The sequence below is a fragment of the Uloborus diversus genome, chromosome 2 (genome assembly GCF_026930045.1).
Source record: "Uloborus diversus isolate 005 chromosome 2, Udiv.v.3.1, whole genome shotgun sequence".
NCBI classification, from domain to species: Eukaryota; Metazoa; Arthropoda; class Arachnida; order Araneae; family Uloboridae; genus Uloborus; species Uloborus diversus.
In genome coordinates this window covers 16,663,859-16,688,846 of record NC_072732.1, presented here as the reverse complement: position 1 = coordinate 16,688,846, position 24,988 = coordinate 16,663,859, and the positions used below count along the sequence as shown (strand labels likewise).

Sequence of the window (24,988 nt, the reverse complement as noted above, 5' to 3'; positions counted from 1 at the left end):
CCAATCCTCCGAAAATAATTAGCAGAGATATCAATTGAGAACTATTAATTATGATACTTAGATTTCGACATAAAATCCCTATTTTTCGAAGGCTTTCCTCCGGTCAAATTATTATTCAGTGCTTCATCTCAACTTTCCGTACCAATGCTTTTATTAAAATTTGTAGTGTGAAAAAAATCAACGAAAAGAAAGATCTGTTGCCATTTTGTTTTCTCGAATATGAACAAATAAAGTTCTGACCATAGACTAATAATAGGAGTAGACCGAGCTTTCCCAGACTTGCTGATGAAAAAATTGGTTCATGGATACATCATGTGACTGGTGGAAGGCTTGGCGAAAGCTTTTGCAGCATGGTTGCTAGGTGGCAACATTATCTATAGTTTGGCACTCGACATGTATTTTAAGACGTAATGTGTTTTCATGATAATTTTTTTCCAGGTGCAGAGATTAAACAGTTTTTCTTTTAGTTATGCATTATTTTGACATTAGTAGTTAGTTTTTGATCACAGTTTTCAGTAACTTTTATTTCATTCGAAACTGCTATGTCAGCGTTGGCGTGAACGTAATGGCGTAAACGTTTTGCGTTAACGCAAAAATGTACTAATCGGTATCTTAAATTGAAATTGTAGGTAAAAATCTTACCGTTTGTCGATTCTTTTTTGGGCGCTTGCAGCTTTAATTGCCTAGAGTTATTGAAATTGACTAAAGAAAATGCACAGTACTATCTAAACGAAAAACTCACTACATTAACAAAATATTTACAAATCGGACTCCATAAAAGATCATTCTTCCGTGTTCCATCAATTCTATTTATTTTATTTCTCGCGAGCGTTGATCGTCTGCTATGATCAACGCCCGTTGTTGCTAGGATATCCACCAGTCACATGATTTGGTTTATGAGCAGCAAAAGGGTTGCCATAGCTCGGTCTATTCTTATTATTAGTCTATGGTTCTGACCTTTGTTTGAGACTTTTTCTGTAATCGAGGGGTTTAAAATGTTTCCTTTTGAGTTATTTTTCAGCACTCTGCCGCAAAATTTTACTTTTTTTTTTTTCAAGCCTGATTGTTGAACACGCGTCACTTGACGTAACTTTCATTTTCGAGGCAGACCGCGCAAAGCCGGGAGACGCAGTTAGTTTATTTTGAAACAACGTAAGTAGCCGTGTGTCTTGTGCATCACTCTTGGTTACACGCTAATTCCAAAAAACCTGTTGACATTTCTTCCTCAATACTTTTGCTATTCCAATTAGATCTCTATTAACACATCTTTACTGGAAAAAAACGGAAAATATTTAGATTAAAAAAAATAATAATAATTTGAATTTTGACATCTTGAATTCAAATTATGTTTTTCGCAATCACGAGTGTATGTAGGCGTGTGTGTTTGTGTGTGTGGGTATGTGTTTGTGTGTACGGGTTATGTGTATGTGTGTGTAGGCATGTGTGTTTGTGTCTGTGGGGGGGGGGGGGGGTATGTGTATATGTGTGTAGGCGTTTGTGTCTGTGTGCAGGCATGACTGTGTGGGTAGTTGTGTGTATGTGTGTGTATGTTTTTGTGTGTGTATGTGTGGGTGTCTGTATGTATGCGTGTGTGTATGTGTATGTGTGTGTGTATGTGTTTGTGTATGTGTGTGTAGGTGTGTGTGTAGGTGTATGTGTGTGTATGTGTGTGTGTAGTTATGTATGCATGCGCATGTGTGTAGGTGTATGTGTGTGTATGTGTGTGTGTAGTTATGTATGCATGCGCATGTGTGTAGGACATGGATGCAACCTGGAGACGGCTTTCGCTAGAGGTGCAGGATCGTGAGGAGTCCGTCGACGGAGATGGTGCGGAGGGAGGCGGTGGGAAAAATCAAAGGAACGTCAAAAACAGTCTAGTGAGAACAATAAGCAATCGTGATTGCTCAAAAAAAAAAAAAAAAAAAAATTGCAACTTGAAGAAATATATTTGAATTTACAACGGTAAATGCATTCCTTGCAAACTAAGCTGTGAATTTGGTAAACTAGATAAATGTCTCGAGAAAAACCCATCAAAAAAGAAGGGAATGAATTCATATAACTGCAAAGATAGCTGTAATACATATCCAGATTATTTAAACTTCAACATACAAACACAGTGAATCAAAGTGCTTCTTGATTCGTTGATTATTTTTGACTAGCTTGAAATTAATAATTGAAATTGTAATAAATATTAACTCTAAACATAAAGCAAATTGTATTCCTTAAAAATACCCATTGCTATTTAATAATTGCAGTTGAATTCCTCTTTGGAACAAAATGAAACAATATTAACATGTTCAAACCCGCATTTATTTTCGCAGACGACTTTTAATCACTTCCGATGAAAATCTTTCGAGGGTACGGAACGATTTTTAATTAGACAGCATTCAAATCGAGAGGGAGTTGTTATTTCAAAAACGAAACAAACTGTTAACTCGCATGATAGTATAAATACGGAGACAATATGAATGCAATTTAAATCTTCGAATCAGGGTAAACAACAATTAATCCGATTCGTGTGTAAATACGCGATTCGAATGCAACATTTGTGAGAGTTTCTGCTATTTATTTAAAATTTCGCCCCGAAAGAAGCGACTATACGGGCGGAATCGGCGTTTAAGAAAACAACTTTGAGAGTTGCACTGCGAGGGGAAAACATCAATTAAACGGTTGTAAAAATACGCGAAATAATACGCGGAAAAATTCCCGCAAAGCTATTACATCAGACATTAAACATTTAAATGAAAATCTTTTCACCCGAAGTGATTTTTAAAGTCGAGACTTTCATATGACGAGAGCAAATAGATGAGACGGAAGAAGGAATTGTCGCGCTTAAAGAGGCAGTTGCAAATGATGAATTTATTTGTCTTCTACAAGTTACAAGGATGTCGTTGTCGAGGGGGGAAGTAGAAAATGCGAGTCAAATTTTGTGAATTTTCGAGCATTTATTTCGTGAATGACTAAGAGGGAAGCGTTGTAAATCGTCATTTCTAAAGAAGTGACGGTTTTATATGGGATTAGCTGCCTTGCCAGGTGTTGCACGGTCTACCTCGAAAATAAAAGCTGTTTTAAGTGAAGCTTGTTTAACAATCAGGCTTAAATAAAAGGGGAAAAAAATATAGTGTACAATATCCTGTCAATGTGTACACTGTTAAAAATTTTCCGGAAAATTTACGGTAATTGTTACTGGCATCCATGTTGCCAGTAACTATTACCGTAAAAATCAAATGTTACTGCAAAATTTTACGGTATCCTCGGTAGGCCACAATAACCAATTGGCGCTGGGATCGCTTATTTCTCCGGTATAAATTACCGTAAAAATCAGCTATGCGTTAGTCCGCCATTTTACAGTAACAATTACCAGAAAATCTTCCTGGATTTTTAACAGTGTACACTGTTAAAGATTCTTTAAAATTTTTGGGTAAATATTACTGTAAAATGGTGTATTTACAGTACAGAAAAAAATAACAGTAAATTGTACCGAAAAAAAATAAACGGTTGCAGGGACAATTGATACACGACTTTCAGTGCGGAGCAGATAACACCATATTTTCCCTTCACTCTATGTGTCCCTACTTGTATGGTGGACAGCAGTAAAGCCGCCTGCCAATCCGAAGGTCCAGAGAGCGAAACAGCTGCTGGCATTTTGCGTTTTTTTAACTCGCGTTTATTCTACAGTAAAATAGTATTTTACGGTAAAAGTTAGTGGCACCATGTATGCCAGTAACTTTTACCGTAAAATTTCGTGATTTTTTTTTTTTCACAGTGGAGAAAAGAACAATTTTCTGACTCAAAATTTATGTTTAGACCTCTTTGGATTTTTTTTAATTCCAAAAATTCAGTCATTTTAATTAATATTCGTAAACATGCCGTTTCACGGATTTTCTGTCACCCCCCCCCCCTTACCTCTCTATATGAATTCTTAAGCGACAAAAACTGAGGAGGCACCAATCAAAACCACACATGTCTACTTTGAACACAAATTGAATTAGCTGCTAGTTCAAATATTACACCAAAGCTACAACACTGCACTGTTAGTTGCAGTAAAAGACATTCATATCATGTTTGAGTTTTATCCTAAATCGAACAAGAATCCGTCTGTAGTAGCGCTTCTTAAATTGTGTTCCGCGGAACCCCACGGTTCCATGGAGATCACTCAAGGGTTCCACAAAACTTGCATTTTTATTTTATCTTTTTTTTTACACAACTGTCAAATTAGTCACTTAAAAATTAGATTTGAGTTCAGTGTCTAATGAGTATTTTCCACTGAGAAAATATCAATCGTGGATTAAAAAGCCATTTTATTGTCACCTTCACAATGATGTAAGCTCTGTAAAACGATTCTTTTATTGACATAGCAAATTATCCTTCCTTGCACAAGAAATTAAAAATAATACCATCCAGTGAAATTCTGATGTAATTTTAAAGATGAGTGTCCCCAATTGTCACGAAATTTCTTGTTGGCATTTTTACTACTTGCAACGAAATTTATGTTTTCAACTTATCTGTCAACAAAAATTAAATATCACCATAGACATTTTCTGTAGAGCTGCCACAAAAAACTGGTCACACACAGACGTGACACACACACACAGACAGACAGACATTTTCCAAAAATGGTCGAAATGGACTCAGCACACCTTAAAACGTTCGAATCCGTCAAAATTCGAAATTCGAAAATTTGCACGAATCCAATACTTTCTTCTATATATTAGATATAGAAGAAAGTAAAAAGGAAAAAAACCGTTATTCAGTAACAGTAATTTAAAACCATGAGGGCTGACATTACACCTCTTAATAGTTTTTCGAATATTTGGCTTTAAAAAATATTGCAGAATGCAGAATGCTGGACTCTATCGGAAAAATTACAATATCCGTTTTCTACTTTTTTATTTTGCAAAATATTCGTTTGAAGCAATCAAAAGATTACGCCCTTTTTAACAATATTCTGTGTAAAAGAAAAAATGACCGAAATCTTGTAATGTGGTGAAATAAAAATGAAGAGATTTTATATGTCTTATATTTTTTCCCGTCTTACTTTTTATTTTTCTTTTCTTTCCGCCAAATATTCTCCTAACACATAAACGGCTAAATAGTACTTAAAATGAAAATTCATTTTAGCATCAAAAGTTTTGCTGAACATATAATTTCATAATTGAACCGAAACTTAGAAGAAAACCGATAGCTGGGGGAAAAAAACGTTGTTTTGGTCGGAACGAAAGCCGGAACTGAACCGAAAAGAAATATTAGTTTATTTTGGTTCGATATATCTTCAGTTATTTTGTTATTCAACCAACTTATGAATATTTTCTGGTTTAGCTTTAACAAATAATTATCATCATTGCATTTGCATTGCTACACTTGTGACAAAATTACATTTCAGTACAAATAAGAACATACATATAGTAAAACTATTCATTTGCTACTTAACCGACAACCGTTATTTTTGGATTAACGAAAACCGAAACAGAAGCAATGATTTTTTATCAGTTGAACTGCAACAAAAGTTAGAGCAAAGAAAAAAAAATTTTTTTTGAATTTTGACATTTGGAATTCAATTTATGTTTTTCGCAATCACCAGTATGTGTATGTAGGCGTGTGTGTTTGTGTGTGGGGGTATGTATGTTTGTGTGTAGTGGATATGTGTGTGAGTGTGTAGACATGTGTGTTTGTGTCTGTGTGCTGGCATAAGTGTGTGGGTAGTTGTGTGTACGAATGTGTGTGTGGGGGGGGGGTATGTGTATCTGTGTGTAGGCATATGTGTTTGTAAGATAAATAAATACCTTTGTGCTGAATAGTAAAGTCAGACCAAACAACGTAAGTAGAAGCACAAATTTGTAAATTACAGCAGACACGTGTTTCGGCGTTACAGGGAACGCCTTTTTCAATGCAAAAAATAATGAGCTTATGGATGAAAAGACATTTTTCATCCATAAGCTCATTATTTTTTGCATTGAAAAAGGCGTTCCCTGTAACGCCGAAACACGTGTCTGCTGTAATTTACAAATTTGTGCTTCTACTTACGTTGTTTGGTCTGACTTTATATGTGTTTGTGTCTGTGCAGGCATGAATGTGTGGGTAGTTGTGTGTTTATGTTTTTGTGTGTGTGTATGTGTAGGTGTCTGTATGTATGCGTATGTGTATGTGTGCAGGTGTATGTGTGTGTGTGTTTGTGTGTGTGTATGTGTGCGTGTGTGTGTGTGTAGTTGTGTATGTATGCGCGTGTATGTAGGACATGCATGCAACCTGGAGACGGCTTTCGCTATAGGAGCAGCATCGTGAGGAACCGGTCGACGGTGATGGTGCGGAGGGTGGTGGGGGGAAAATAAAATTATAGCACGCCAAAAACAGTCAAATGAAAGCAATAAGCAATCGTGATTGCTCAAAAAAAAATTACAGCTCGATGCCCTGGTTTTCGGTTCGAAGACTTTTTACAACTGATTTCCGTCTTATCGAAACCTACAAAGCAACGACATTCATATTTGGGGACGACCCCCAATCCTCGAATCCAATAAAAGAAATCCACTCCCCCATTGGAGAAGACGTTTCCGCTAATATGCCATCCCAGTAAAAGGGGACAATTTGCATGAAAGCGTTTATTCGCCTCATGAGCGAACAAATAGAAATGGGCCGAAAATTTTATTTCGATTTTTAAGCGAATCATTTAATCTTTTGACGACGTCTGTCTTTTCTTTCGCCAAGGACTCCTGCTGTGCGTTCTCATCACAAATGTCTTCTTCGCTTCACGCACGTTGGCGATAAAGTGACACAATTGATAGCCGAAACACACGAAAAAGCTGCAGCTCTTGCAGCTCATTTTGATTTCACGTTTCTACGCCAATGCGCATGTGACGTCTTTAAAATAGGTTTTGTATAAATTGAAAGCTTACATTTTTTTACTTCCTTTTACAAAAAAGGAAGTATTGTGTTCGCGAAAAAAATTTCACTAAAAAATCGGCCTTAATATCCATTTTGCTCACCCCTGAATGAATGTTGAGTTTTTTTTCGACCCGACCACACGTGGATATATGCCTAGGAACCTACAGACACCCGAAATTTCCATTTTGACGACCTCCGAGTTAATTACAACGAATTTTCTCGTGACGTCTGTATGTACGTGCGTATGTGTGTATGTGTGTATGTATCTCGCATAACTCAAAATGGTATGCCCTAGAAAGTTGAAATTTGGTACCTAGACTCCTAGTGGGGCCCCTTTGGGGGGGGGGAATCATTAATTTCGATGTAAACTCAAGTAATGTTATAATTTGTCGGACACTTGGCGATACAACGCCAGTCTTTTGGTCGCCAAGTTTTGTCGCCAACTTGGCGACCAATTTTACGATATTTTTTTTTTTTTAATTTGGTTTCAATACGACCACTGTTGGTGATATTTAGAAAGTAAACAATTGAATCACATTAAAATTGCCAATAATGAGGAAATGACATTAAATTGGAGTAAAAGGAAGTCATGTGATGCACACATCAGCTCGTTTTCATAAACAAACGAGTCATGTGCTCGTGATGGCACAAACATTAGTTGATTGTTACAACTTACCATGAATTAACTACATGAACAAATAATATATCAAGTAATAATCAGGTAAAACTATGTTCTTGTTATTTATTTAGTAGAATCACTATACTTTCGTGCTAAAGACAAAAGTCATATCTGCAGCCGAGTTCAAAAGGATAAATTGCCGTTTAAAGTTTTGCGCCTCCATGTATTTGATTCAGATGCAACTTTTTCAGATTTATTTTTAACTAGTGGCACCCGCACGGCTTCGCCCGTAATAGAAAAATTAAAAGTCTTTTGGTTTGCCTGTGTATTTACAAATAATGTATGGTGAATTTTCTCGCCAATTGGCTTGTACCGACGTTACAGTTCCACGTTATGATAATTTCGTATCTCGCCAATTGGCTTGTGCTCATGTTACGGTTCCACGTTATGATAATTTCGTAATTTATGATAGTTTTTTTCTTAAAATTGGAATAAAAAAAGAACCACATCGAATTTTCGAAAAATCACTTCGAAGTGCACACCCCCATGCTACAAACTAACTTTGTGCCAAATTTCATGAAAATCGGCCGAACGGTCTAGGCGCTATGCGCGTCACAGACATCCAGACATCTAGACATCCAGACAGAGAGACTGTGAGCTTTATTATTAGTAAAGATAAAGAATATTTCCCTTTGACAAATAACCATAAAACGTTGTATTTTATGTGACAAAAAACCACCTGGTGACGGTAACTCAATTTTGACAAAAAGTGTAGATACGATTTTTGTGCGTAGCACGGCAGTATATTTTTTCTTTATTTTTTTATTTGCTGTGATTGAAAAGTTATAGCTTATAATGTACGTAAATGGTTACAAATAAACATATTAAGAGAGATGCTACAACGCATCAGTTTTAAGAATTTGTTCAATTATTTAAGGTTTCAACTTGTCTCCCTTACAGCTTTTGTCACTCGTACTTTCAAATTTATGCCACTTTTTTTTAGACTTATCATGCCTAACTTTTTTAAACAAAGCAAGTTTTCTGCAAGTTATGCTATTTTTACCAGTTAAGATTATTTTTCAGTTTACTTTCTCTGTCATAATCCCTGCGTTTTGCTTCTAGTTTTTAATTGCTGCCAAAAACAATGAAAAGTAATAGTTATTATAAAGTTATCATACTTCTGCTTTTTAATTGTTGCCAAAAAATAAATAAAGGAATTATTAATTAACTTAACAAATTAATTTCATAGTTTATTTTGCTGAATCGGAAAGAAACTTTGAATGATGATTCTCTATGCGTTCTCTATGTCAGAAATGTTAAAATCTTTATAGGTAAAATAAATCAAAACAGAGCAACTCGCCGAAAATATCTCCTCTTACCATATCAAGTATTAAAATCTCTTTACAATGAGTTTCATGAGTACCATCAAATGAAGGCATCTATTTTAACTGGGTATATATTTTTTTTTATACCCAGTTTTATATTATATATTTTTTTTATTTATTAAGTGTTAGAATGTGGTTTAAACAAAAAGTGCACGGTCCTATCTTTATGTAATTATATATCTTCATATATTTATATATCTATGCACGGTCCTGCTATATGTGTGACATTATTAATGACTCTTACTGGAAATCTATAGTAGAAGGAGAAAGAAAATTAACCAAAAAATTGCCTTCTTAAATAGTAAAATGTTGCATGAAATGTCTAAGGTCTTTCATTACATAGCTTATTACGAGCATGAATCACGCGTGACATTGATTTTCATTTAATCATACTTTTTTGTAGAAAAAGTTTTAAAAAAAAGTTGTGTCGTCAGACATTGCATAATGTGTACCTCTGAACAATTAAAAAATCATCTTAAGTCTAAGGTTGGCAACAACTATTAGTACAACTGACTTATAAATACAACGACAAACAGCATTTGTATTTTATCAAATTTAGTTACTTTTGTTATAACTTAACTTCATTGATTTATGGAAAAACGTTGAAATAAAAAATTACTCTTGAGATAAACGGTGCAATTCTTAGAACTATTAAAGATGTAAAGTAAGAAAAACAACGTTAAAAAAAGCACAAATTTGCCAATTACAGCAGACACGTGTTTCGGCGTTACAGGGAACGCCTGAGCTTATGGATGAAAAGACATCCGACAAAAGCCAAGAGCAGATAAGCATGCAGCTTAAAAGATAAAAATAGCAGATTAGCCAAACACCAAATTATGGGAACGCCGAAACGCGTGTCTGCTGTAATTGACAAATTTGTGCTTTTTTTAACGTTGTTTTTCTTGCTTTACTGTTCAGCACAAAGGTATTTATTTATCTTATTAAAGATGTGTTTCAATACTAGGGGAGTAATAGTAAAAAACAAGTAAAGAAAAGGTCAATAAAAAATCTCATTTATTTACAAAAAACACTCACCGAGAATCATCCATCATAGCTATTTCCTGACTTAATCATTTGAATTAAAAAAAAAGAAGAAGAAGAAGAATCCCCGTTTAAAGCTCTCCCACGTGATTAAGGCACCTTCCGACATTTTCATCACTCTCCCCATAAGAAGAGCAAAGAAACAGCCCCCTCCATTAGTCGAAACTAGCAGTGCATGCTTATTTCACATTTGTACAGTTTGTTCATCGATTTCTTTTTTGCTACATCTGAATCGCAAAACAGAGCTCCCGCTCCCACCCTCGGAATATTTAGTTTTGTTTCTGCCTGCCTGTCCGTCCTGGATAATGACAACTGTGGGAGCCTTTCCCCCTTCCTCCAATTGACCGAATCGATTCAAAAGAAGCTTTCTAGCATTTTTTATGTTCTCTTCCTGGCTTTTTAAAAGATGGGAAAGTGCGATTTTAAAAGCAAAGCGAAGAATTGAGTTGTTTTCTTACTTCTGACTAGTTTTGAGTTTTGCCCAAAAGAATCAGGAAACATTAAGACATAAAAAAAGAAATATTGACCATTCTGAGTTGCTTCAAGGTTCTGGATGAATTTTGCCTAAAAGACTAATGAAGCACTGAGACTTTGAAAGACGTATTTTCCATTCAGAACTTACTTCGAGATTTTGAATATTTTGCCTAAAAGCCTCGCTGAACACTGAGACTTTGAAATAAATGTTGCCCCTTCAGAGCAATATCGAGACTCTCGATAAATTTTGTCTAAAAGACTCACGAAACACTGACACTTTTAAGTAAATATTGAACCTTCAGAATTGCTTCAAAGTACTAGTGAGGTCTGCTTAAAAGACTCACAGAAAACTAAGCCTTTGAAAGAAAGAGTGTTCCTTTTGAATTGCTTTAAGGTTTTAGATGAGTTTTGCCTAAAAGTCTTACAAAACACTGAGACTTGAAAGAAGTACTTTCCCTTTAGAATTAATTTGCTTCGAGATTCTAAGTATGTTGCCTAAAAGACTTGCAGTACACAGAAACTTTGAAATAAATATTGTCCTTTCAGAAATTAATCCAGATTCTGGATGATTACTTTCTAAATGACTTACGAGACACGGAGACTTTGAAAGAAGTATTTTCGCTTCAGAATTTGCTGCGAGTCTCTAAATATTTTTCCTACAAGAATCGCAGAAAACTGAGATTTTGAAAAACAATTTTGTCCCTTTAGGATTGGATCGAGGTTCTGGATGAATTTTGTCTAAAAGACTCACAAAACACTGATACTTTTAAAGAAGTATTACACCTTTGGAATTGCTTCGAGGTTCTGATAAGTGTTGCCTAAAAGATTCACAGAAAACTAAGCATTTGAAAGAAACAGTGTTCCTTAAGAATTGCTATGAAGTTCTGGATATGTTTTGCCGATGAGTATCACGGAACACGAAGACCTTGAAAGGAGTAGAGTCATATCAAACCAGAACTGTTTCGACGTTCTGGATTTGAGCACAAAATCATCTTGACACCAAATTGCTCCAGAAAAATGTTAGAACTTCTTTTCTCATAAACCAAGAAAGTTCAAGATTTAAAGCAGTTCTAATAGTCCGTTAATTGATATCAGAACATGCAAAATTGTCCTTTGCTTCGGAAATATGCTTCCGACTCGGTAGGGGTATGATGTTATTTCTTCAGCGTTCTATCACGCTAAAATAATAAATTGTCAGTAAGAGGTATAAAACAATTCCGTAGTCGTTAATAACACAAAAGATTCTTTTTTTAATATTGTGTAAGCGATGTATGCCATTGTTGTTTACCTTTCTTTCTTTTCTCTTTTATTACTTACTAGTGGCACCCGCACGGCTTCGCCCGTAATAGAAAAATTAAAGGTCTTTTGGTTCGCTTGTATATTTACAAATAATGTATGGTGAATTTTCTCGTCAATTGGCTTGTACCGACGTTACAGTTCCACGTTATGATAATTTTGTATCTCGCCAATTGGCTTGTGCCCATGTTACGGTTCCACGTTATGATAATTTCGTAATTTATGATAGTTTTTTTTTCTTAAAATTGGAATAAAAAAAGAACCACATCGAATTTTCGAAAAATCGCTTCGAGGTGCACACCCCCATGCTACATACTAACTTTTGTGCCAAGTTTCATGAAAATCGGCGCGAACGGGTTTTAGGCGCTATGCGCGTCACAGACATCGTACGGACATCCAACAGATATCCAGACATCCAGACATCCTCCGGACAGAGAGACTTTCAGCTTTATTATTAGTAAAGATTTATTTATTTATTGAGCAATCACATTGTTTATTGTTCTCACTTGACAGTTTTGAATTCCTATGATTTTATTCCCCCCCCCCCCCTCTCTCATCAGCACCACCGTCGACCGGCCTCACGATGCTGCTCCTCTAGCGAAAACCGTCTACAGGTTGCATCCATATCCTACACACACACACGCATACGTACACACCTACACACACACACATACGCTCATACACACACACACGTACACACGCACACACATACACACACACACACACATACCCACACACTCATGCCAGCACACAAAAACAAACACACTCGTGATTGCGAAAAAAATAATTTGAATTCCAGATGTTAAAATTCAAATTAATTTTTATTTTATTTATTTATTTATTTATTTATTTGTGTCTTATATTTTTTAAGATTTCCTATATTTTGTCAATTGATCGTTTTGAGTTCCATGTAGCACAATGCACTAAAACTAAGGGCATTTTTGAACTCAGAAGTCATAATTTAGTGAAAAGCAATTCATAGATCTAACTCAGCCAAATTGCCATTCTCCAGTGTTATCAGCAATAAAATTTAAATAGCTTATGAAGTACAACGATTGAAATGTCATAAAACAAGTAATATATTTTTTTTAAAAAAGTCAATTCTACTTAAGTCAACAAAGAAAATTTTTATTCTAGTAACTTTTTATTAAATAATTACAATAAATATAAATATGTATATGTATATGACAGAATCACAGTATTGAGTGGCAAAAGAGAATTAATTAACAAAAATTAATGAATTAATTAATGTTTGAAAAAAAAACGAGCTGATGTGCGCATCACATGACTTCCTTTTACTCCAATTTAATGTGATTTTCCCATTATTGTCAGTTTTAATGTGATTCAATAGTTTACTCTCTAAATATCACCACGAGTGGCCTAAGTGAAACCAGATTTTTAAAGAAAAATCGCCAAATTTGTAGCCATTTTGGCGACAAAACTAGGGGTTCAAAAGATTGGCGATATATCGCCAAGTGTCCGCCAAATTATAGCACCACTTGAGTATACATCGAAATTAACAATGATTTCCTCCTAAAAAAGGAAAAAAGAGTCCTTTAGAAATACTCGAATGCAACCAAAAGGGGAGGTGCACAACTAGACCCCACTAGGAGTCTACGTAATAAATTTCAACTTTCTAGGACATACCGTTCTTGAGTTATGCGACATACATACGCACATACGCACATCCGCATATACGCACATACATACATAGTATCACGAGAAAAATCGTTGTGATTAACTCGGGGAATGACAAAATGGATATTTCGAGTGTTTGTACGTTCTTAGGCACTTATCCGCGTGTGGTCGGGTTGAAAAAAAAACTCAACATTAATTCGGGGTTAAGCAAAATGGAAATTAAGGGCAAATTTTGAGTGAAAATTTTTTCGCGAGTTACAATACTTCCTTTTTTGCAAAAGGAAGTAAAAAACTGAATTAACATCACGGGTCATCCACTAGAAGTTTAGAAAAATGTATTTGCACTTTTAGTGGATCAATAAAAAGTATTTTACTAACGATTGAAGATTTGAACAAGATATATAAATATATAAGGAGAGTGCGAACTAATACTAAGAATTGAAAAAAGAAACGAACGTATTATTTATTATAATGGGCCATTGCCTGTGGCGGTAGCTTTAGTATGATATTTCGGAAGGAAATTAACATAAAATTTTAATGTGCAACAATAAACTGACTAATCATAAACACAAATATAATGAAAAACTAAATGCGACGATAAAGCAAGAAAACGCTGATAAACTGATGACGCATCATCACCTAATGTCTATTCAATTTACATAAGAAATCTCCCTTTTCTCGCTACCACGAGTCTCTTTTATGTAATGATCGATTCCAAAAAATAAAGATGGCCCTAAGTCAAACTAAATTACATGCTATCAAGGGTGGAAAAAAGTCATCAAAAATGATCAAAATCTTCGAAAACATTATTCCGCCCTAATGCATACCCCTGTTAAGGAAGCCATCAGTATAATATGCAGGCCTTTTCGCGTAATTACCGCTTAAAATTTTGAGGTTTTTCCAAAGTTAACTTGTGTTAAGTTAGACGTAAAGCATCAACTTGATGACTTTAGGTACGGAAGCTCTGTTATTCTTCTTTTTTTTTTCTCTTATGGAAAATTTTATGTTGGGAAGACGAAAGATACTACTTAGCTTTATGGAGCTCTCTGAAAATTCTGCTCATAAAATGACGTTCAAATTATTCTTTTAGGAGGAATGTAAGTAATCATATTGAAGTGAAGACAGGCTCATGATAAATTTATCAGTGTTCAGGCTGAAAAATTTCAAACAACGCAGCCATTATCTGTGAGAAGCGCAGTCATATGTTGATGTAGTGCCTATTAAGTTTCGTATTATTTAAATAATTTCTGCCGTTGTTTTGTAAAATAAAGTGACGTAACAGTGTAACTTTTTTAAACGAACATAAAAAAAAGAGGAAAAGAAAATTAAAAAAAAAAATCGTATCATCTCTTTAAAGTAAATAAAAGTAAGGTTTCAAAGAAATTCTGGAAGGGAGTCTGTGTCGGATGTGCATTTAGGAGACCCCATAGCACCTACAGCCTTAAAATTTTGTACAAAATTATTTCGATCCGGGGGTGTGCGCCTGGGGTTTTTTTTTTAAATCGAATTAGTTTCTTTTTAATTACTTTTTTACGCTCGAATTTCGCGTAAATTACCTATTATTGCCTATTAAAGAGGTGAAAAATTACTTGCACATATTAATATTACATATTGTTGGAAATGGTAGAATTTTCTGAGTTCTCCGCAATTTGTTTCAATGCTCTAACTTAAATACGGCGGAAGTTATTTGCGTTTTTAGCTCAAACTTTTTAGGCTTAGCTAAAATTTAGGCACTACTTTCTTCATTAAATCTAAAAGTAAAAAGTGAAGGAATTGTCCTACAGTTTTCTTTTTGACACCACTGAAAAGAACGGCTTTTTTTTTTCTCCAGATCTAACTTGACTTATGGTCGGAAAACTAAGCTTCTATCTCCAAAGGAAAAAAAAAAGTTACAAGCAGTTAAAAATCAAGTTAGAATAATCTCATCTCCATTAAAATTATTGATGTTTTATTTGGCGTTGCCATAGTTACGTCTTTTCGATTCACATGTTTCTCCTTTCTTATTCACGAACGTTAAGGGTTTCGATTTTAACAGAAAATCTTAGGCTCAACTCAATTCAAGCCCCGAGGTAAAGAGCAAAATATATTACTAGAGACCACGAATATGAAAGTGACTTTTCAAACGTACAAAACTGCAGCTATGCAATGCTCAGGAGCCCCTTAGCCCTTACGGCTCTGCAAGTTGGTACAAGTTATTTTGAAGCCCGGGGAAGGGGTACTTTTGTTCCAAACGGAGCTCATAATACGTTTTTAATCTTCTTCTTTCTAATTGACGATTTAAATCTTACGAATCAAATAAGATTGCGAAGCAATCTTCGGGGGTTGGTGAGAGTGAGCGAGTAGGGGACAGAGCGCTCTAGTGTTTTTTTAAAAAAAAGCACTCCGCAAATTTACTTAAACCTGAAGATTTCTATTTTTGTTTTTAAATAACACTAGTTTATCATCATTTGCTCAAGCTTTACATCGTTCCAGCTCCTGTACCATGTATATAAACTATGTTTACGATATCATATTTAATATGGACTCAGAATGACAGAAACAGTTTGAAAGTTTGTTATATTTAAAAATAATGTGTTCGAAGCCGCAACAGAAGAAAGTACTTTTATATTGCTTAACAGAACCTAAGTAATTGTTTTGAGTATCAACGAGGGCTCTTCGAAATGCACTTTTGATTGCCCCTTTATCAATCCCAAATAATGGAAAATATCTAACATGTGCATTTTTGTACTCTTTTGGGGTTCCTACGGTCGTGTGACGGAGGGGGCCGCGTCTATTAAAATAATATTTCCTTTAATATTTGGTTACTGCAAGTAACAATTTCTGAAAAGAAAACTTGATTAACTAATCAAGTACATGAGTAAAAGTATGACAGCGCGTATACATGTACAAACAAATAGCACTTGTCTGTCGTTTTGACTTTGTGTTCCATTGTTCGTTTATGCGCTGATGAGTTTGGTTTTATAACCCCGAAACAGCTGTTTGCAGACCTTTTTTAACTCTTTTTTATTTTTACGTATACATGTACAAACAAATAGCACTTGTCTGTCGTTTTGACTTTGTGTTCCATTGTTCATTTATGCGCTGATGAGTTTGGTTTTATAACCCCGAAACAGCTGTTTGCAGACCTTTTTTAACTCTTTTTTATTTTTACATGTATAAACGTTGACATACTTTTACTCATTCCATTGTAAACAGTTTTCAAATGCTTCTTTCACATAAATAAATACTTGTCAGATATTTCTTCAACTTTTGAACATAGTAGTTTTTGTGTTTTTATCACTTCTAAGATGCCATTTTTTCCTTTTTCCCTTTGTTCATGACTAGAGGATCGGCTCCTGGACATCCCATGTAGAGTTTGCGGCGATAGAAGCTCAGGAAAACACTACGGAATCTACAGCTGTGACGGTGAGTACTCTTTCCATCCTTTCTATCGCAGCTTCTTTCAATCCATTACAAAAAAAAAAAAATAAATAAATAAAAATTAATTTTAAATTTGACATCTGTAATTCAAGTTATGTTTTTCGCAATCACGAGTATATGTGTGTATGTAGGCGTGTGTGTTTATGTGTGTGTGTGGGGGGGTATGTGTTTGTGTGTAGGCATGTGTGTTTGTGTCTGTATGCAGGTATGAGTGTGTGGGTAGTTGTGTGTATGAGTGTTTGTGAGTGGGGGGAATGTGTATGTGTGTGTAGGCATATGTGTTTGTGCAGGCATGAGTGTGTGGGTAATTGTGTGTAGGTATGTGTGTTTGTGTAGGTGTCTGTATGAATGCGCGTGTGTGTATATGTGTTTGAGTGTGTGTATGTGTTTGTGTGTGTATGTGTGTGTATGTGTTTGTGTATGTGTTTGTATGTGTTTGTGTATGTGTGTGTATGTGTTTGTATGTGTGTATGTATGTGTGTATGCACGTGTGTGTAGGACATGGACGCAACCTGGAGACGGCTTTCGCTATAGGAGCAGCATCGGGAGAAGCCGGTCGACGGTGATGCTGCAGAGAGTGCTGGTGGGAAAATAAAATCATAGCACATCAAAACAGTCAAATGAAAGCAATAAGCAATCGTGATTGCTCAAAAAAACTTAACAAAAGGGTGCATTCTGTAATTGGCAGACGGCCCCTCAAAGAAACTCTTTCAATCCCAAAACGAACAACTTCCCAGCATCTGGATTTCTAATTACCGTCGCATGACAACGAGCGAGGGGGAGCGAAATTAATCTCTTGCTCAGCCCACAAAGGGAAAGCTATCGCTTTCCGTATTGGCCCGCCGAGGGGTCCGGGCGCCAAAAAGCGTCCAACAACAAGAGCTGTCTGCTTAAACATCAATGAAAAATAGCCCCGGCATGCGAATTTATCTTGCGAAAGGGGCGCCTCCGGAGGGGCGTCGAACAACTCCACACGTGATGGAGAAAAAAGGATTATTCGCAACTTTTGACTCTTCAAAAGACCGAGGAGCCATTTCTTTCTCTATTGTGAAAGCATTTTTGGGTTTCATGATACTTCTGAGAGAATCAATTCTTAAATAAGAGTTATATGAAAATATTTTGTTTATAAACGGTGAAAAAACATAATGAAAATAATGAAGTTTAGTTCATGCACTAATTAAGTTATATAAATACTAGTGGTTCCTGCACGGCTTTGCCCATAATAGAAACATTAAAAGGTCTTTTGGTTCACCTGCATATTTACAAATAATATATGGTGAATTTTCTCGCCAATTGGCTTGTATCCATGTTGCGGTTCCACGTTATGATAATTTCGTATCTCGTCAATTGGCTTGTGCCCATGTTACGGTTCCACGTTATGATAATTTCGTAATTTACTCGTCCATCTTATGATAATTTTGTTCTTAAAATTGGAATAGAAAAAAAAAACCACATCGAATTTTCGAAAAATCGTGCACACCCTCATGCTACAAACTAACTTTGTGCCAAATTTCACGAAAATCGACCGAACGGTCTAGGCGCTATGCGCGTCACAGGGATCCTGACAGACAGAGAGAGATCCGGGCAGAGAGACTTTCAGCTTTATTATTAGTAAAGATAACTAAGCAATTCTGCGAGTTTTTTAGTTATTACGTAAGTATTTTATTTCTAAAATTTTACAGCAACAATATTTTCCTCATTTTTCTGAAGAAAATGCAAACAAGTTGAATATTTTTTTACTATTGGGTGTCCTTTGAGCGCAAAAATACATTTTTTAGCATCTGAGTTCAACTCAAGAAAGTGTATATATAGAAATCCATATCTGGAATGCAGTCCTGTGTTTTGAAAAAGCATTTGAAATTTTTCATGTTTTAAATAAATAAAATGCTTTTTTTTTGTAAGAAAATGCATGCCTCAGTAATTATATAAACATTAGGGAAAAGAGTTTGTCCTCTTAAAATGATAATTACTTACATAACATTTCTAATTACGAGGCATAGTTTTCAATAAATACAAAAAAAGTAGTTGTTAAAAAATAAGTGAGTACCCCGAAGTAATTGTTAAGTGATAACAAGTTCCAAATATGATTATCAAAGTAAATGTCTTTATCTGTACTTCAAAATTAACCTTAATAAAACCAAGTGTGAAATAAAATTTATAGAAGTCAAAACAAAATCACTTCTTTCGAATGTAGCAAACTTCCGGTTATATCTGCGAAAGGATTGTCAGCGTTGCTGCTGATACGCGAGCATCCTGAAGAAAAAAAGATACTGTACGCAATTAGGAAAAGACAACTGAACATTACTTTTTGACTTAACTTACAAATTTTGGATTTATCGTGTGTTTTTGCATCAACAAAAAAAAAAATAATTAATTAATTTGAATTTTGACCTTTTGAATTCAAATTATGTTTTTCGCAATCACGAGTATGTGTGTATGCAGGCGTGTGTGTTTATGTGTGTGGGGGAGGGTTATGTGTGTTTGTGTGTAGGGGGTATGTGTACGTGTGTGTAGGCATGTGTATTTGTGTCTGTGTGCAGGTATGAGTGTGTGGGTAGTTGTGTGTATGAGTGTTTGTGTGTGGTGGGGAATGTGTATGTGTGTGTAGGCATATGTGTTTGTGTCTGTGTGCAGGCATGAGTGTGATGAGTGTATGGGTAGTTGTGTGTGTATGTGTTGGTGTCTGTATGTATGTGTAGGTGTCTGTATGTATGTGTAGGTGTCTGTATGTATGCGTGTGTGTATGTATGTGTTTGTGTGTGTATGTGTTTGTGTGTGTATGTGTTTGTGTATGTGTATGTGTATAGGTGTATGTATTTGTGTGTGCGCGTGTGTGTGTGTAGTTGTGTATGTAGGCGCGTGTGTGTAGGACATGGATGCAACCTGGAGACGGTTTTCGCTAGAGGAGCAGCATCGTGAGGAGCCGGTCGACGGTGATGCTGCAGAGGGAGCTGGCGCGAAAATAAAATGATAGCACATCAAAACAGTCAAGTGAGAACAATAAGCAATCGTGATTGCTCAAAAAAAAAAAAAAAAAAGATTTGTTCAAAATATTGTAAATTCAGATTTTTATTATTATTCTTTTATTTTTCTACAGTATGGTGCTGTAATGCGAATTTAGTGAATTAAATAGCTTACCTAATCTTCATCGGATATCAAATTCTTCTTCACTTCTTAACGTTCCTCATTATATGAAATGCAAATAATATTTGCTACAATGAACGAATCTTCACTGTTAGGATCATGTTTTAGAAACATTACGATCAAGTTTCTAAGTAAGAAACATTTTTACCGAACTTGATCTTCCTTTTAAACTTTTTTTCAGCTATACGCAACTTTTATCATTCACTGTACCCTAGTCGCACAGATTCTCGCATATTCACGGGGGGGGGGGGGGGACCGTAAATGCTTTGAGGCAAGTACAGAATTTTATATTTGGATTTTTGGAATAAAAATGGGAACCACAATATAAGTACGTGAAATACACCGCCAGCGCAGTCATTTAAAGCCGAGGACTGCAGTTTCGTGCTTATTAGCACTCATCAGCCCGGCATAGGAAAGTGACTGATCTGGAGATGGAAAACCTCTTAAGGAAGCCAAGAGTGCCAAACAAACTGGTAGCTAATAAGCACGAAACTGCAGTCTTCGGCTGGAAATGACTGAGCTGGCGGTGTATTTCACGTATTTCACGTATTTCTGCTTTAGCCCTGACTAATGGGCGGTAATTTACTGAATACACAATATAAGTATTAAAAGTTCCTGAGTTAACTGTCAAAATCTTTGTTATTTGCTCAAATACAACAAATTTGAGGTACAGAAGCAATGGAATCACGAGGCATTTGGACTTAAAGACGTCTGAAAGCTCTGTGAAGGATTGAATATTTAAAACCCACTGCTCTTTGGTGCTTTTGAGAAAGAAGTGGAAACAATTTGTTTTTAATTTAAACTAATTTTTATTCTGTGTTATCTTCTTTCTTTATATTTTCCAAATATTTTAATCGTTCGCGTTGCCTTCGTAATTCGGTAGAAAGAGATCTATTTGCATTTCTATTAAAGTTGATTATTTGTTTTTACAGCCCCCAATGATGTATATTTATATAAAACAAAAATTTGAATTTACTTACGCAAATATTTTGCGCTCAAAACAAAAAAAAATCATCTTTCTCTGTCCCTGCGTCTTTCTCAATCTATATGTACGCTCACACACACATGATTTTGTGTATGTATTTGTGCGTGTGTGTGCGATACAGAGAAAGAAATATTTTTAATCACATAAAGCACATAAAAATTTTAGAAATAAGTTAATTCATTGTAAGTTTCACTCATATTTTTCCCAAGCCAGCCTCTGACAAAAGTGGAAGTTGTAGTAAATGTCTCACCAATTCCGCAATCATAAAATAAACAACCTCCCATCCATCACGAAATGACATATAAATTACCATAATGCGTTCAGTCTTTAATCATAGAAACTGCATCCTCACACGTGACCTTTCCCACCCGCTCTCGATCCCAGACGATTTCATTTCCCTTCCGGCACGAAGGGTTTAATCCACTTAATAATTTTATTTCAAAATTTGACTCAATTAAACACGCAGCGAAGTCGCTCGCGTGCGAGCCCCAATTGTTGGCGAAAATTCTCTTTAATTGCGTTTCGAAATGGCTATGATACCTCGAGCGCGCTTTGCTTTTCTGCGGATCGCAGGGATTCTACTGTTTGATTCCCGATTTTCGTGCGTAATTTGCTTTTCTCTGGAAACGAGTTTTCTGCTATGGTCGATATGCAGAAAAGAGCCGGTCGGAAAGAATGTTTTAGGGTTACTAGAGCATTTTAAAAATTGAAGCCTTTAGTGCAAGTGAGGGACGGCTCCACTTTTTTGGCGGTTTGTGATTTACATTGACATATATGAAAAACTAGTGGAACCCGCACGGCTGCGCTCGTAGCAGAAAATTAGAAGGTTTTGTTCGCCTGTATATTTACAAATAATGGATGATGAATTTCTCGCCAATATGCTATGTTAATTTGCTGGTCCATGTAATGGTAATTTGCTCGTCTATGTTACGGTAATTCGCTCAACCATGCTATAGTAACTCGCTCGTCTGTGTTACGGTAATTTGCTAATCCATGTTATGGTAATTTGCTCGTAAAATGTTCTTAAAATTACAATAGAAAAAGAACAAAATCAAATATTCCAAAAGTCACTTCGAGGTGCTCCCCCCCCCCCCCCGTGTTACGAACTAATTTCATGCCAAATTTCCTGAAAATCGGCCCAACGTTCTATGCGCTATACGAGTAACAGACAGAGATCCAGACATACAGACTTTCAGCTTTATTATCAGTACAGATAAAAGTAATATATATTTCGTTTTGTGCAATATTGAGCCGTCTCCGACCAATATTCCTCAAGATTTTAAAGAAAAGTAGCTGTAACAGGCTACGTTTCAAGAGAAAATCGATGCAGCTCTCAAAAATATCGAGGAGTATTTCCATGCCTTGAAAAAAATAATAATAATCTAGCTGTATCTCTGCTTTGCATATGTTTCATCAACTTAAAAATGGTGTAATAACCAAAGGCAAAAACGATTAAGTTCGGGGAATGCTTGCTCCTGCAGATATTTCTGTTGCAAATCAGTTCACATTTTATCTTTGATACACTTATATGCATACAAAATACAACGCTGCTTAAATTTCACAAACTCTTCTATTAAAAATATTTTTTTAATTCTCTTATTGGCAGTAGTTTTCTCATATTTTCATCTTAAATATCGAAATTTCAAAAAACTCTAGCGTTTATTTATGAACTGGTTTCGGCAATATAAACAACTAAGCACGAACGTTAATATTTCTGCAGCGGCTATTTCTTACGCAATTTCTGGAAAAAAAAACCAGACAAAAACACTTCACGGCAACAGATATATCGTATTCTTTCTACTTGATTTTTTAAACTATGCAATAAATTTATTAAAATAAAACGTACATTTGAAAGTTTTTTCGTGCTTCTAACGTAAGATAAAACTTAACTCTTTTTCAGCCTTCCATATCAGGCTAAAATAGCCTTTAGATCCAACCTTTGCTAATGCTTGGTTTGATAATTGTGATAAAATAAAGAATCGCACTCAATTTATGAATGTCTCTCGGAAAAACAATTCAAACTTTCAGAAATATTTATAAAAACATAATATCAGCTTTTTAAAGTTTAATTTAGCAATTGACGAATTTCAATCTTCTTGTATAACATGAAACAACAGGATTTCAGTATCATTCGTACTGTTAAAAATGTACACCCAGAATGACTGTTGTACCTCTTCCAATAATCATTTAGCCTACAGTTGTAAACAGAGTTATAGCTGCGCTTTATTTATTTACTAGTGGCACCCGCACGGCTTTGCCCGTAATAGAAAATTAAAAGGTCTTTTGGTTCGCCTGTATATTTACAAATAATGTATGGAAAATTTTCTCGCAAATTGGCTTGTGCCCATGTTATGGTTCCACGTTATGATAATTTCGTAATTTACTCGGCCATCTTATGATAATTTTGTTCTTAAAATTGGAATAGAAAAAGAACCACATCGAATTTTCGAAAAATCGCTTTGAGGTGCACACCCTCATGCTACAAACTAACTTTGTGCCAAATTTCATGAAAATCGGCCAAACGGTCTAGACGCTATGCGCGTCACACATATCCGGACAGAGATCCTGACAGACAGAGAGATTTTTAGCTTTATTATTAGTAAAGATTTATTCATCGAAGTGGGAAAAATCTCCTTAACTTTTTTTAGAGGCGAAAAGTTCATTTTGGAGAGATGAAAGAAAAGAAAATACAGATGATCATATACTACCTAGTCAAATGCATTAAAAAACTCACTTTCTAACAATGAAATTGAAGAAGACAGAGAAAGAAGATGTGTTTACTATTTTTATTTTAACATTCAGAATCCTTTACATGTATTTAAAAGTAACAAGGCGTTAAAATATAACATTTAAAATACTCGAATTATCCCCCCCCCCCTTTTCCACAGTACCAAGTTCCTATTTAAAATACAAAGTTTGAAATTACGCGCTTGAAGCATGTTTCAGATTTTATCTCGTGAAACACACTTACGAAAGATTTAAAAATATCTCTTGTTATAACATTCATAGCTGTGCTCCTTTTAAAAAAACATTTGTTGACATAAATATTAAAACTCATTTTCAATGCATTCTGAAGCTAAACTTACAGCCCACATTTCTTATGCTTCATTTATTTTGCATTTAAATTACTAAAACACGTGAACCAAGCCTTCTGATTGTTTCCAAAAGACAAAAAAAGAAAAAAACAATTCATTGAAACTTTTCAGCATACCCGAACCCAATTAGAAAGTATTTTACTTTTCGATCACAGTTAGCACAGGGCGCTCTGAGAAAACCTCTTCTGTTGCCAGATGTGGAAACTAAAAGTATTTGTTATTTTTTGTGCACATAATTGGGTATGTACCCAGACGATCTTTAGAGCTCACCTATCTACCTTAAATGCTTTTTGCTTCCATGTGAATGGAAACATTTTTTTTCCTGCAAAAACTCTTGCTAATTTATTTTCGTATTGATATTACGAAAAGATATTTCAATGCAGAAAAACAAATAGTACTGCAATTTGTTTCAACTGTGTTTGCAGGGTCATTAATTTTACCGAAGTATTTGCGTTATTTTAAATTTACGATCACTTTTTTTTTCTCTTCATCTGGATAACTCCATGAAATATGGGGGTCATTTAACGATCATTATCTAATCATATGTAACAGAATTTCTAGTTTAAAAAAAGCTAACAAAACAAATTGAATATTTCCCTTTGCTTTTCAATTTGTACTTGAACATTTTTATCTGAAAGTATTTACAAAGCACAAGTTATTACTTAAAATGTTTTAAATTTTTACCTGGAGAAATACATAACTTTATTCATTTTAATCATTTTACCTGTGTTTCATCTTAATATGAAATTCGAAAATTGTAGGAATAAATTTAAATGACTTGTTGGTCAAAAATAGCTTTTTAAGAAAATTTTCGACTTTTTTTCATCTGTTTCACATATTTTATAAGCCTCACATTGTTAAATTAATAAACCAGTAATGGAAAATTTCCCTCTTTTTTGTTAGAACTTATTATGAAAGGAAGGGACAGAAATTTAAATAATTCAAATCGTATTAGCCTTAGGTTTGCACAAAAGAGCCTCATAGTTTCTAAAATTCAATTTTGTTTTTATTT

At 35.0% G+C, this 24,988-nt stretch overlaps 1 protein-coding gene across 1 annotated transcript in view; it reads left to right on the top strand.

The window, feature by feature from the left end:
* Nucleotides 1-24,988, top strand: part of LOC129216881 (protein dissatisfaction-like) — a 109,555-nt gene that overhangs the window by 32,952 nt on the left and 51,615 nt on the right. The window contains exon 3 of the mRNA XM_054851096.1: nt 16,657-16,737. Coding sequence (XP_054707071.1) covers nt 16,657-16,737 — 81 coding nt within the window. The remainder of the gene's footprint in view (nt 1-16,656; nt 16,738-24,988) is intronic.